The sequence below is a fragment of the Aotus nancymaae genome, unplaced genomic scaffold (genome assembly GCF_030222135.1).
Source record: "Aotus nancymaae isolate 86718 unplaced genomic scaffold, 86718_ANA_hifiasm-v0.15.2.pri h1tg000021l, whole genome shotgun sequence".
Taxonomy (NCBI): domain Eukaryota; kingdom Metazoa; phylum Chordata; class Mammalia; order Primates; family Aotidae; genus Aotus; species Aotus nancymaae.
The window spans coordinates 26655847-26670384 of record NW_026988433.1 but is presented as its reverse complement, the minus strand read 5'-3'; the positions used below and the strand labels follow the sequence as shown (position 1 = coordinate 26670384).

At 39.7% G+C, this 14538-nt stretch overlaps 1 protein-coding gene and 1 long non-coding RNA gene across 4 annotated transcripts in view; one reads left to right on the top strand and one right to left on the bottom strand.

Annotated features, from left to right (window-relative positions):
* POLR3B (RNA polymerase III subunit B) overlaps nucleotides 1-14538 on the top strand; it is a 132517-nt gene that overhangs the window by 110807 nt on the left and 7172 nt on the right. For all 3 annotated transcript variants that reach the window (XM_064379896.1, XM_064379898.1, XM_064379897.1), the window contains exons 24-26: nucleotides 6739-6842; nucleotides 7448-7614; nucleotides 12198-12311. In XM_064379896.1, coding sequence (XP_064235966.1) covers nucleotides 6739-6842; nucleotides 7448-7614; nucleotides 12198-12311 — 385 coding nt within the window. The remainder of the gene's footprint in view (nucleotides 1-6738; nucleotides 6843-7447; nucleotides 7615-12197; nucleotides 12312-14538) is intronic.
* Nucleotides 7094-14538, bottom strand: part of LOC105728672 (uncharacterized) — a 278507-nt gene continuing 271062 nt past the window's right edge. Inside the window, exons 3-4 of the long non-coding RNA XR_001110089.2 lie at nucleotides 10953-11059; nucleotides 7094-7229 (exon numbers count right to left, since the gene is read on the bottom strand). This is a non-coding gene — a long non-coding RNA (uncharacterized LOC105728672). The remainder of the gene's footprint in view (nucleotides 7230-10952; nucleotides 11060-14538) is intronic.

The window sequence follows — 14538 nt, the reverse complement described above, 5'->3', positions numbered from 1 at the left end:
TGACCCTCTCTTATACAAAAAAAAAAGTTCCATTGTAAGGTAACTTGCTTCCATTTTGCACTAATAAAAGTTATTCAATAACCTGCTGAATTAATTTATTAAGATTTTGGTTGAATGTTTCTTAGAAGGAAAGAAAACCTGCCCTGACTTTCTAACACAGTAAAGAATCCTGTTACAGTAGACATAAAGAGGCTGTGGGAAGTAAAAAAATGGTAATTCATGTGTGACAGAAAAGCCAAGAAGAAAGCGTATCTGTTAAACAAGGTTTGGTTTAAAAGTTTGGTTTGGCTAGACCTTCATTTCTTAGTCCCCTTTTCTGTATTATCCTTTCTAAAATTGAGATAGTGAAAAGAACCTGATTTAAAGTAATAATAATCATACCTTGTACTCATGTAGTACTTGAGACTGTCTAAAATCCTCTCTGCAAGTCCACAGCTTTACACAGTCTGGATAGCTTTGGCTCTCTACTTTGCTTGATCCTGCTTGAATGGAAGTTTCTAAGGGGGAGGGGAGAAGGAGGCTGGTAGGGCTAACAGTATGAGCCCCATCATAAGGTGGTGTATGATGCCAAATGATCCATCAGAGTTTTGGTCCCAAACTGAAACTCCAGCAGCTCTTACTTTAATGTTAGAAATCAGGGTTTTTTCGTCCACAGACACCTTATTGTAAAAAGATTTTATTGAATTGGCTTTTTTAGGAGCAAATTTTTGTCTTCAGTAGCTCGCCAGTAACCCTCTGACCTTTCAGTAAATATCCAACTGAAACTTTGAAATTAGGGTATTTAGTGTTTTATGGCCCAGAATAAAAATCTCCAATTCTGTTTCCAAATAGTGTAGCCTCACCACATTTTATTAAGCTCTTGACACATTCAGCCGTGTGTATTTTGTAAAGTTCCTATGGTTATTGTTTTACAATAGCTGCTTCCAAAAGCATTGTAAGGGTTTCAATTAATCAGCCCTTTGTGTGCTTCAGACTATGCAAATTTATCACATCAAACCATTCAACTGCTCATGGGAAAGCCGTGTAAAAACTGTATTGTCTTCTAGCGCCTCCTCTCATTTAGAGTGATGTTTTAATAAGAAAGCTAATCAAGTTTTCTTATGCATTATTTATCTGTTAACATGTAAGGAAGAGCTGAATTAAAATTATGTCAACCGGGATATGGCAAGTGATGTGATAGATCTGGAAATGATTCAACAGCAGAACAAAGCCAATATGATTCAACAGTTTTTGTCTACTCCCCTCCCTCTGGGGATTATTTAAGGTGCTGGTGTGAAAAATAAAAGGTTAATTCGATAGCTGGAAAGGGGGAGGGGAAGAAAGGAATAACCACCTGTGTTGGCCTTAACATTTTGATTTAGAGATTTCATTTCTGAATGTATAAAAGCTCATTGAGATAAGTTTACACAAAGCAAACCATTTCTTAATAGGAATAATCAAACTTGAAAGCATTCCTGCTGCTTCTTGGGGCCCATTTACCACCATATTCATCAGCAGTAAACTATTCCCCAGTAGATATCTGCAACCCCAGGCCTCATGAAAGTTATCAGGAGACAGTGTCTTGATGATGTTAAATGACCTAAACAACCCAGGAAGGAGTGAGCTGCTTTTCTGCCTCTCCAGCCAAAGTTAGTGCAACTGCAACTGCTCCTTCTATTCATTAAGTTGGTCTCCTTTGCTTTGCTAGTTTGCTTCCTGCTGAGAGTAATTAGGTTTCTTATATAATAATAATTCCTTGTATTTAGATGCAGCCTTTCTCTAAGGACCTTAAAGTACCTCTCAGACATTAGCTCATCTGTTCTTCTAACACAATTGCCTCATGAGATAGGTGCTAATTATTCCCGGTACAAAGAGCAAACAACTAAGGCTTACCAGAAAATGGTGCTTCCCCTGCACCCCCAAGGTAACACATCTGTTGAACAGCATTGAGTCAAATTAAAGTCACCTAATTCCTCGATTACCTGCTCTACATAGGTCTGAGACTCCAAGGGGTGATGAATTCTTTACTGACAGCATTTCCCCCACATTTATAAACCCCACTAATACTGAGCATTGGTTGAGTGTTGACTCCTTTACTAAACATGGCTCTCTTCTTGCACTGTGACTGATGGAGAAAAACCACAGCAACATTTCACCATTCAGCATAGAGAGTGTAAAACTGTGCAGAATAAATAGCCTTGTCTAACGGCTAAGTAACTGCAGAAAGTAAAAGGAGTAATTTAGACTTCGATTAGGATTATTTCAGCAGACCATCCTGCCAGATGTGCTCCACATCATTTAGAGCATTAGAAAGTGGCAAGCTGAATTGTATAAATATATACAATATATTTACAGAGTTTTAATATTCACTCAGATGACTTGATGTAAACTACCTCCACCTATCTGGAGTTGAGGCCCTGAACCTCAACTTCCGCACCTTCTCACAGTACTTGTTACACAACATATGCTTAGCAGTTGAGGGAAATAATGCCTTTTCTCTTTCCTCACTCAGAAAAGGAAGAGTGATAATATATATCAACCTCAAAGGGGTAGATTCAATTCAAAAGTGGTTACACTTAGAAGGTAGACTTGCTAAATAAAAATATAAAAATTAAAGCAGATTGTGATGTTAAAATGAGAACTGGCCACCAACAAAATTGAAACAATTTACTAGTCAAGTCTTAACACATTGAAGTCACATAAAAAAAAATCCTGAATTAGAGATGGCATTACAGTTGTCTTCTGCAGTTGCCATTTGCTTTCCTGTCTCCATATGTTACTAGAATGCATTAGTTTTTTCTTCTTTTCTTTCTTTTATTTTTTCTTTTCTTCCTGTCTTACCGTTTATCTTTTACTGTTTAAGATAGCCCTTTACACAGAGACAGTACATTAAAACCAGCATTTTTTAAAGGCCAAAAATGACAAATAAATTGTTGCTGTTTAGAATTAGGAATACTTTTTAAGCCAGGCATGGTGGCTCAAGCCTCTAATCCCAGCCCTTTGACTTAAGTCCAGGAATTCAAGACTAGCCTGGGCAACATAGTGAGACCTCATCTCTACAAAAAAAAAAATAAAATAACTTTTAAAAAATTACATAATGGCACACAACTGTAGTCCCAGCTAATAGGGAGGTTGACGTGGAAGCATCACTTGAGTGAGCCGTGATTGTACCACTGCACTCCAGTCTGGGTGGCAGAGGAAGACCCTGTTTAAGAAAAGAAAAATATTTTTAAAGACAATTAAATGATACATGAGATTAACTGGACTTTTCCTGAGCAAACCTATTCTTAAATGATTTCTGTGTTGTTTTGTGAAGCCTTGGAAGTAGAAATAAATTGGTGTGGGTGCCAGTAGTATCTGGGGCATGATACAGAGCGCTATGACAGTGGAGCTTAGATTTGCCTCTCCCGAGTGGATTGGCAGTCAGATTTAGACTCCCTAAATTCTTCCCCTTTACAACTTGAAATTAAGATGGATGGTGATGGAATAATATTTTTTTGATTGTGGTATCTGAAGTCCCTTTCTGCTCTAACTGTGTGTGATTCCATTTTTTTTTCTTATTTACTTGCATTTATTAAAAGTTCTGTACTGTAGCCTGTGTCCAATTCCCATTTGGCCCTAGTGAGTGCATTAAATGTTCCTGAGCATGTTAAACTGGTGTATTTGCATTTTATTGCCAGGAGGTTGTGCTATAAACAATGGGGTTGAGACACCAGCATGAACCAGGGGATGAAATTTTATTTTAAAATCTGAAATGCTGTGTAAGCATTTAAGGTATGAATTGGTAATTGTTTCACAACAGCTTCCATTAGATATGGTTTATTTGTAGTCCATCCTCTTTTCAAGGATCCAGGGGAGTGTGTTAACACACTGAAGCGCACCGCATATCATTTACATTTTAAACCAGTGTTAAGGGAAAAGGACCATAACTTTTAAGACTTCTAAATATTGGAATAGACTTTATGCCTCTGTCTCTGGAGAAAACAGTTTTAATCTTTCATTTGAAAATAAGAAAAGAAACCTTCCTGCTGTGATTAAGGATTTGAATAATTCTGAAACAGAGAAATACTGTTAGAAAAGGAAAAGTCTGGTTCTAAGATTGAGAACTAGCTTTCTACCCCTAATGAATTCAGTAAAATACAAACTTTTAAAAATCATCTGTCTAATTTGAGATTCGAGATCATCAAATTCTGTCTAAATATTTTGTTTTAACTTCTAAGCTCATTATGGTCTCTTTGTGTTAACTTGTATTAAAATCTGTCAGCTATGACTGGTCTCATAAGCACAGTCAGCGGACCAGAATAAGTTAATTATTTACTTGTGTCACTAGTGCTCTTCATCTAATGAAATGCACAGCTGTGTTAGATCTGCAGTTGGATGTGTAGCTTCCATTGTTCCACAAGTCAGCAGAGGGTAGAAGCCGCAATGATGGAGAGCCCTCAGTTCTTTCTGCTGTTCTGGCTTTCTGTGTCGATTTCATGGATCTTTTATCATTCACTTTCACACAAAACAAACAACACAGGGCTGTCTGCTATGGGAACCATCTTGGCATATAAAAGGGTTTTCAGGGCCTAAAGTAATTTTAAGTCAGCTAAGATTTAATTTTTGACTTACAGGTGCCCTTGGTTCAGATATTGCCAAAGCAGTTCCTATAATAGAAGGAAAAAATCTGAAAGCTACTTACATGTATTTTTTAAACAAAATATCAGAAGAGGGCTGATAAGAAAACAACTTCTCCAGGAGGAAGCTCTGCACTAAATATTATTAATCAGATTTCAAGCAAAGGTATTAGAGATTCACATTTCAGGGGAACGAGCCCTTTTTTCATTTTGATAACATAATAAAGTTGAATTTGCTTAATTAAATGTGTCAGTTAAAACTGAAAACACAAACCACAAGTCATCTCTCTTCTTACCCACCCCAGTATAAGTATGTCATGCTTCCTTGGTCAGTTTCTGCACCTCATGCTCCTCACTCCCACTTTCTCTTGATGGAGGGTGGACAGGCAGCTTCCTCCTGGGCAGACACCTGCCTCCTCCTGCGAACTGCTGCTTAAGGGGTGCCGAGGTTTCTCTTTGGTTTTGTTTTTTAAGCGGTGTAGCCGAACCTTCCATCTCCTCACCAGCCAAAATTACATTCTCACCCAGGCTTGTCCCAGAACCGGCCCCTTTAGGGATTGCCGTTTTTAACATTTCGTTCACTGCTGAACAATGTTGTTGTCGGTGCACCTAGATTTACAATTTGATCTCTTTCAAAGTAGATTTCCCAGTAGCTCTAGGGTTTTGTCAGATAATTTCAGTGTGGATAAGATGGATTTTTGGAGGGAAGAAAGAAGGGTCACACACTGTGCTTGATTGATATTCTAACATGTTGTAGCTGAATTTGAAATAAAACGAACTAAATGATTGTTTCTGTTCTTCATGTAGGAAAGCATATATTCTTTGTAATAAACAATACCATTTTAACCCAAAAGCCAATTTAAATTAACTATATGCTCTAGAATTCAACTCCACAAACTTATTCATATTGTTGGCAGCTACAAGAAATCAGAATATTAATAATCAGTATTACATAGGCAAATGGCATTCTTTTTCTTTTGACTTTAGATCTTGATGATTATAACAAATCACAAAAAGTTAATTTTAAAATAGTTTGAATAATTACATAGAGTCAAATCGAATGAAATATTTGAGAGCAGTTTCTTTGCAATAGAGGCAGATAGTTAATAACTTTACACAGAGAAAAGGAATTTTATCTCGTACTACAAATGTAAAAGTGTTTGTTTTCTTAGTCCAATGCCATTGTACACTAATTTTCTGATTCTAAATTATGGAGATTGTAATTAGCAATCTAAATTATATTTCTATTCCTCTTCCCAAGGAAAAAAAAAATCAGAGGAATAAAAAGCTATTTAGCAACAAAATCTCCTACAGGTTAGAATAATATTAAGGGAGTAATAAAGTACAATTAATTAAAAAGAGAATATTAATAGTATATAGAGTTGGTAGGTTTTTGTTTTGTTTTCATTCTTAGAATTCCATTTCTAATTCTAGCCTTTTTTTCCCAAGAATGATTTGGCATTTAATTTTCTTGTTTAACTTTACAAGTTCAATCAAAGATCACTTTCCTAATGGGCTGTAAGCTATAGGAATTAAAATTCCTTTGGGCAGTTTAGACTCAGCCAGGGGAAGCCCTGGCAAAAATCAGCCAACTAGCCAGAGCGCTGCAGCCTATAGGTAGACCTATTAGCATATCAGCCACACACGAGTACTTCCTGTGACTGTCTTTTAAAACCACATTGTAAGTACACCCCTCATCTAATCATTTCTGTGTTTGGGTGTCAGAGAACTTGGATTCCTATAATTTGGGTGCAGAACCCAGCAGATCACAAACTAGCTAATGAGGAGCAAAACTGCTGCTGACTTAAAGCTTCAGGGATGGCCACAGGCCCAGGGTCCAGTGAAGCCGCTGCTCTTCAGTCTCTGTGGCACAGGAGCGGGCAAGCAGCCCGACAGCACCATTGTGTGCCATGCCAGCAGGACAGTCCACAGGCTGCAATGCCTTTCGCAAGGAGAGTCGTTTTTGAACTGTTTGTCTAGCAGGATTGTTGAAAATTGCTTTTGTTAATCTTGATAGAGACCATGGGGAAAATTGTAGAGCAGTGGAAATAGAGATAGCAGCAGGGAGATCCCAATTAAGTACTGTATTCTTCCTTTCTGCCGATTTGCTTTATGTGGCATGAAATCTTTTCTCCCCCAGGTGTTTGTGGCTTGATCGTCCCCCAGGAAGACATGCCGTTTTGTGATTCTGGCATCTGTCCGGACATCATAATGAACCCACATGGCTTCCCATCACGAATGACGGTCAGTTACTTGTAGGTTTTTTAGAGGCGCTGCCTTTAAGGAAGAAGCAAGCAGTTAGTTTAATTAGAGTGAGTGGAGGGGACGGGGATGCTGAAGCTGTTTTTTCGGGTAGAGCCCTTTTGCCCCTTGCCAGATAAACAGGCTTTCAGCCCCTGATGATTCTGGGCTACTCTCCTCTACAGAAAGAATGAGGAGCATGTCTATACTTCCTTTTGAGAGTAGAGGCTTCTGAGTGATGAATTTGCCCCTTAGCAAAAGAGAACTCCTTGTGTTGAACCTAAATGGATCCCCCTTCAGTAATTATTTTTGGTTATCCTGGCTTCACCTCTTACCAGCTGTGTGGCCCTAGACAAGTTGCTTATCCTCCTTGTACTTCAGTTTCTTCATCTGTAAAAAGAAGAAATATAGAACCTATCTCATAGGGTTATTGAGAGTTGTAAAATTAGATCACAAATGTCAAGCTTAAATACTGCTGCTATTAATTTATCACTGTTATTAATAGTGACCGTTTCATATCCTTTTGGGGAAATAAGCAGGAGATGATTAAGCAGAGAGAGTGCTTGTACCACAGGGAGGTGCTTACTTGATTTGTTCACATCCCACAGGTGGGGAAGCTCATTGAGCTGCTGGCTGGCAAGGCCGGTGTGCTCGACGGCAGATTCCACTACGGCACTGCGTTTGGAGGCAGTAAAGTGAAGGATGTGTGTGAGGACCTCGTTCGCCATGGTTATAACTACTTGGGGAAAGACTATGTTACATCTGGCATCACAGGGTAAGCATGTGATTGAGCCATTTTAAAGAAAAAGAATGGTTTTACTAGGATAGGCCTTAAGGCATACTCTATTAAGTATACCTTCAGGCAAGCTTGTATAGGTCTTCTAGGATGGCTTTGAATGCTGCCCAACACAAATTTGTAAACTTTTTTTTAATACATTATAAGATTTTTTTATATGATTTTTTTTCTTTCTTTTTTTTCTTTTTTTTTTTTTTTTTGTTTTTAGCTTATCAGCTATCATTAGTGTTAGTGTATTTTATGTGTGGCCCAAGACAGCTCAGCTCTTCTTCTAGTATGTCCCAGGGAAGCCAAAAGATCGGACACCCCTCCCTTAAGGTGTAAGCATTAACCTATATGCCTTAAGCTCAATTTTTTCAACTGAATACATGAAAATCTAAATTTAGAAAACTAACAATTAAGGAGTGCTCTCCGTACTGGTAAGATTATAATTTACAAAGTAGAAAAGATTTTTGGGAGGCCAATGCAAGTGGATCGCCCAGGAGTTTGAGACTAGCTTGGGCAATATAGTGAGACCTCATCTCAAAAGAAAGAAAATAGAAAATATTTAATTTACCAATATATGATTTCTACCCTATACCTACTTTTAAGGAACACATCAATTACATATAATACCAAGTTTTTCTCTAACCGTTGAACTTTCCCTGCATTGATGTGATGAGTGTCAGAATAATTAATGTTTAGACAGACTGAGGCCTAACATTTGTTCACTAAAGATGTGCTAAGCACCTACTTAATATGTGCTAAGCACTGAGTATATACCAATAAATGTTATAGACATGGTCCAGCCCTATGGAGCTGACCATTTAGGTGTGTGGCTAGACGATAAACAATAACAGACAAAAGGTAACTTCTCATAGGGCCTACTGTGACTATCTATTTTAAAACTAGAACCCCATACTGCCCATTTCCTGCTTTATTTTTCTCTGTAGCACCGACCATTTTCAAATATACTACATACTAATACTATCACCTGTCTCCCCAACTGGAACATAACCTCCGTGAGAGCAGGGCTGGTCTGTTTTGTTTACTGTTCTATTTCCAAGGCATAGCATAGGGCCTGACACACAGCAGGCACTCCGTAAACATTTTTTGAAAAAGAAATGCAGACAAATAAATACAAGTACAAATAGCTCTCAGCAAAATGAAGACAGAGTGGGTGAGAAGGCCCCTGTGAGGAAGTGGATATGATATTTCAGCTGAGAGATGAAGGGTGAGAAGGATAGGGCCTTCGAACAGTGTTTAATGGAAAGAAAAAGTCATGTTTAACACCTTGCCAGGGAAAGAGCTTGATAAGTTCAGGGAACAGGAAGAGGCTAGCCTGGCTGCGGTGCAGTGAAGAGGCAGTGCCAGTGTCCTGAGGTGACAGTGGAGGGGAAGAAGAGTCAGGCGACCAGGCTTGGGAGCTTGTGTTAACCTGTGAGAAACAGATCCCTGTTCACAAGCAATGATTGTGAATGACAAGGTTCTGAAGCTGGAATCACTGTGGTTGTTAAAGGATCAAATTAGTTGCTTAAATTAAGACTCACGTATTTTATGCCAGATAAAACTCCAGGACCTAGTGTTTACAGTGTTCTTCTGGGTTTTCTTTGTTTGTTTGAGACGGAGCTTTGCTTTTGTTGCCCAGGCTGGAGTGCAATGGCACTATCTCAACTCACTGCAACCTCCACTTCCTAGGGGGTTCAAGCAATTCTCCTGTCTCAGCCTCCCGAGTAGTTCGGACTACAGGCACGTGCCACCACACCTGGCTAATTTTTTGTATTTTTTGTAGAGATAGGGTTTCACTATGTTGGCCAGGATGGTCTGGAACTCCTGACCTCAGATGATCCACCCACCTTGGCCTCCCAAAGTGCTGGGATTACAGGCATGAGTCACTGCGCTCTGTGGTTTTAAACCACTTGAACACTAATGAAACTCAGCATGGAAGCATGTGTGAGAACAGAGCTTGATTTTAGTGCTGCAAATAGACTCTCCAGATGTGATTGAAAAGATTAAAACCTTTATCTGTTAAAAATGTGGAGTGCTTTTAAAAATTGCCTATTAAGACTATAATAATATGGGTTTCTTAGGTATATCATACTTGAGATGCTATAGAAAAATCACATTACAGGAAAAGAGTAATGGACCATTTCAGAAATGGTTCAACAAAATAATTGTGCCCATCTCAGAAAACACAGTTGTCACTGCTAAATTTAACCTTCTCTTCACTTCTCCACCCAGAAATAAGGCACATTTTTGGCCAGATGTTGACCAGAAAGTACAAAACCATAGGATCAATTTGGTGGGCTTCATGAACATAATTTGTACTGAAAGAATTGGATGGGTTATATCCTGCTTGCCATAGATAATGGTTAGTCATATCTGAGTCCACACTGCCTTCCCGTGTCCCCGCCCCCCAAGCCATTTATTTCAGTGGCAAAATTTGAGAAGTACTGTTTAGTTGAAAATTCCTGAGGGCATGCAAACACGTTATCACCCACCAGCTTTCACCTTTTGTTCATTCTTGAACATAGGTAGGAGGGAAAATTGCATATGGCTTTACTCTGTGGTTGATGGAATAGCATTGGGTAACAGAGTTTCATAAATTCTACCATGAGCAACCCTACCATTGAGGAATAGAATCATACACTGTTATGTTAGAGCTGCAGAGAATCTTGTTCTGACCACCTTCTTGTACAACTAAGAACACTCAGCTAGAGAGGTTGTATAATTATTTTACTATGTGACAAAACCGAGACAAGGACAGGGTCTCTTTTTTTTTTTTTTGAGATGGAGTTTCGCTCTTGTTTCCCAGGCTGGAGTGCGATGGCGCGATCTCGGCTCACTGCAACCTCCGCCTCCTGGGTTCAGGCAATTCTCCTGCCTCAGCCTCCTGAGTAGCTGGGATTACAGGCACGCGCCACCATGCCCAGCTAATTTTTTGTATTTTTAGTAGAGACGGGGTTTCACCATGTTGACCAGGATGGTCTCGATCTCTTGACCTCGTGATCCACTCGCCTCAGCCTCTTGATACCCTCTCCATTGTGCCTTCTACTCCACTCTGTGTCTTCCAAGAATGGGGTTGTGCTGAAGTCAGCAGAATGGCCTGATGACCGAAAAAGCCTTGGCTCACGTTGCTGAGAGTGTGATCAGGGACACCAAGCAAGCAGGAGCCAAGCTTTTTCTTTGCCTCTCTGCTGTGTTTGTTGTTTCCTTTGCTTTTTCTACTCTTCCATCATGCCATAGCCCAGAATTTACTTTTTTCAAATCTGACCAGTGTTGCAGGGAGAGCCCTGGATTTGAACCCCCACTGTACCACTCACCAGCTCTTATCTGACCTTTCGGGCTCTCTGTGTCCATGTCTTCATCTGCAAAATAGAGGTGACAGTTCTTCCTCCCCAGATCATTGTATGGATTAAGTAGCACATAGTAGATGCTTCCTTCCCTTTGAAGAAGAAAGTTTGAGGCAGTTAAAAAAAAATTTTAAGGCATTAGTGCTCTGGTTGTTCTTGCTCCAGACTAATGAGAAAAAGGTTTCTTCTGTCAAAGTACATACATATTCACTCTCTTTTTAAACTCTTATTACAGTTTTTCTAAAGATTTATTAAATCAGTTATGTAATAGACATTTATTGAGCACCACTTGTGTGCCAGGCAGGGTCACAAGTGCTGGAGCCACAGTGACAAAGGAGACAAAGTGCTTATCCTTGCAGAGTTCCTTCTTGTGGAGAAGACAGACAGTAATCAGAGAGACAGTAAATATACACTGCGGTATCAAAAGGGGCAAGTGTACCAAAGGGTCAATTTGAGACAGTGCTGGAGTGGTGATGCCAGATGGGAGGAGAACTTCTTTAGATACAGTATTCAGGGAAAGTCTCTCTGTGCAGGTGAGATGTTTAACAGAGCCATCTGAGCACCTGGTGGGAGAGTGTTTCAGGCAAAGGAAATGGTAAGTCAGAGGCCCCAAGAGAGGAACAAGCTTGCTACATGTGAGGAGTAAAGAAGAGGCCAGTTGTGCTGGAGTCAAGTGAGTAGAGGGACATGGGAATAGGAAACAGTGAGGTGTGCAGGAACTGGACTATGTCTCACCATATGGTCATAATACAGAATTTTAGCAATACAGATTCCGAGTATGATGGGAAGCCATTGGTGAGTTCAGAACAGAAGAATGACCTATGGTGATTTATGTTTTAGGAGTCCCCTTGGCTTTTTACACAAAGAATAGATTGTTGAGGGATGAGAGTGGAAGCAGGGAGATGAATTAGAAGATTATCTGTGGTAGCCCAGGCAGGAAAGGAAAGGATGGTGGCCTGACCAGGGAGGTCACCCTGAAGGGATCATCCCATACACACTGTTTCCCAACCTGTTTAAATGTCTATTTCTTTGTAAAACCATTTATCTTTGAATATAGCTATCATACTTATCATATTTTCAGAACTAGTATTTTCATTCACTACAGACTGAAAATCGTTCTTATCCATTCAGTCATAAATGAGTAAGAACCTGCCAGTGTTGGGTCCAAAGGCTGTCTCTTGCTAGGCCAGACTTAGTTTCTTAACCCACAACACTTGATCTTTCTTTCAGAGAGCCCTTAGAAGCATACATCTATTTCGGCCCCGTGTACTATCAGAAGCTGAAACACATGGTGCTGGATAAAATGCATGCCCGAGCCCGGGGCCCACGAGCTGTCCTTACCAGGTAAGAGAAAAGTACTTACAAAAAGAATCAATGATGCATTCAAGTCTACCTTGTATTTTCCAGGTATGGCAAAAAGCAGACTCAACAAAGTTTCTGTTTTCTTGAAATGTCAAAATTTTACAAGTTTGGCGTTAAGAAAATCATATATGTATGATTAGCATGAAAAAGTAGCAGTCAATTAAAAAATTATTTCACAAGCACAAGAGCAAACCCACTATATGTCTTGCCAATGAACTCCTAACACAACTATTTACTGTGTAAATGTCTGCAAATATGGTCCTATTCATCAAGGTTCATATAAGAAGATGTATACATATATACCCACACACACATTGATACGCCTGCATGTACCCATGTGTACACAGAAGACGCATACATTATTTGGTAGCATAAACCACAAATGTAGTTTTTTAAATCTAATGTTATTGGAGCACAAGGCATCTCCACTTGCATACTTATTTGAATAAGCTCGAGAAGATTAGAGGCCATATGTGCCCCATTCACAAGTGTACCCTCAATTTCAAGCACAATGTATGTGTGTTAATGAATGGATAAATTTGTTGGGAAAGAGAATTAGAGCTACTAAGTTTCACATGTTCTTAGTCCTACTTTCCAGTTGGAGATGCATAGTCTAGAGCAGTGGTTCTTAGCCAGGGATGATTTTGCCTCCCAGGGACATCTAACGACATCTGGAAACATTTTCAGATGTCCCAACTTGGCCTTGGGGAAGTAGCTACTGGCATCTAGTAGGTAGAGGCCACGGATGCTGCAGGGACAACTCCCCACAACAAAGAGTTACTCAGCTCAGTATGTCAGTTGTGCCGAGGTTGAGGAACCCTGGGCTAGGGGAGGGAACTGAGGCCTTGGAGTCAGATGGACAAGGCTGTGATCTCATCTCCACCTGTTCATACTGTCTGACAGCCTTGGACAGATCACTGATGACCACAGCTTGATGAAACGCTCAGCTTCAGCGTTTCTCGTATTTAAAATGGAGACAACAGTACCTACTTCACAGGTGCTGATGAATGTCAAGAGTGTGAATACAGAATGTGTACAGTACCTATTCACGAGTGATACACAGCAAGCATCCAGTTCCCTTCCCACTTTCACTGAGCACTGCCTGGATGTAACAATGAGGAGAGGGGCAAGGATGAAGCAGTTCATGCTTGGGTTTTTTTTTTTTTTTTTTAAGCCAAGGGAGAGATGTAGATGACTCAATTCCTTGACCATTTCAAACTGAGCACATGCACATGTCTGCTGAAATGATAGGCATATGTGTGCTTAAAATTGCAAAGAGGGAAGAGAGGAGATTCTCAAGATAATAATCACCTCAGCAGTGAGACCCTAATTGGGTCAGATGTGTTTCTCCCCTAAATGCTGTCTCCTCTAAACTTCCATTTCAGTTACAACATCCAAAAACTATTTCAGAGTAACATAAATGTCAAAGCAGTTATTTCCTCTATTTTGCTTTGTTGTGTAGAAAAAGTTATTACTTTGGTATTACTTTTGTGTCTGCCATATGAAGACTGCCTCAAATGCATTTGTCTGTAGTCAGTTATCTCAGTTGGCTAAAATCCAAGTATTGGATTCTGTCTACATGTGGTCTGTCTACCTTTACCTTGTTCAGTGACCTCAGGTGCAGGGAGCAACTACCCATGTGTATTTCTACTACACGTAAAAATGTATAGATGTGCTCAGTTATGAAGTTTCCACTATAATGTGTTTATTTAGACCTTAAGTTCTTCATATGTAGATTTCCCTTCAACAGGTAATCTACAACTTCTTTGATTTCACATTGAAACTGTCAACCACAACAATTTTAAAAAAAATCTTAAAATTTCAGTATGTGTTGGCATACCCTGTGTTCACCTTCTTAATTCTTGGGGAGACTGGCAGCAACAACGAAGATTAAAAGATGCCATGGAATACAGCAGACAGGTGCATGGTCACCCCTGCTCAAAGATTATCTTTAAGAAGCCTGCCAGGGAGCTTGCTTTTCTCCCCCTCCCAATTATTTGTGTGATCCATACCTACATAGCATTGCCTAAATTGTTGAGAACCCCCTAATTTTACCTACATCTCTGGGTCCTGGATTCTGAGCCTTTTAAAGTATTCTCAAGCCCAGCATATACATAAACCACAGGGAATCCATTCAAGGGGCTAACAGCTCTGGCTGAAACTACTGGAGGATCCAGGTTTCTCCCACAGTCTGTTCTGCTTAGTTTTT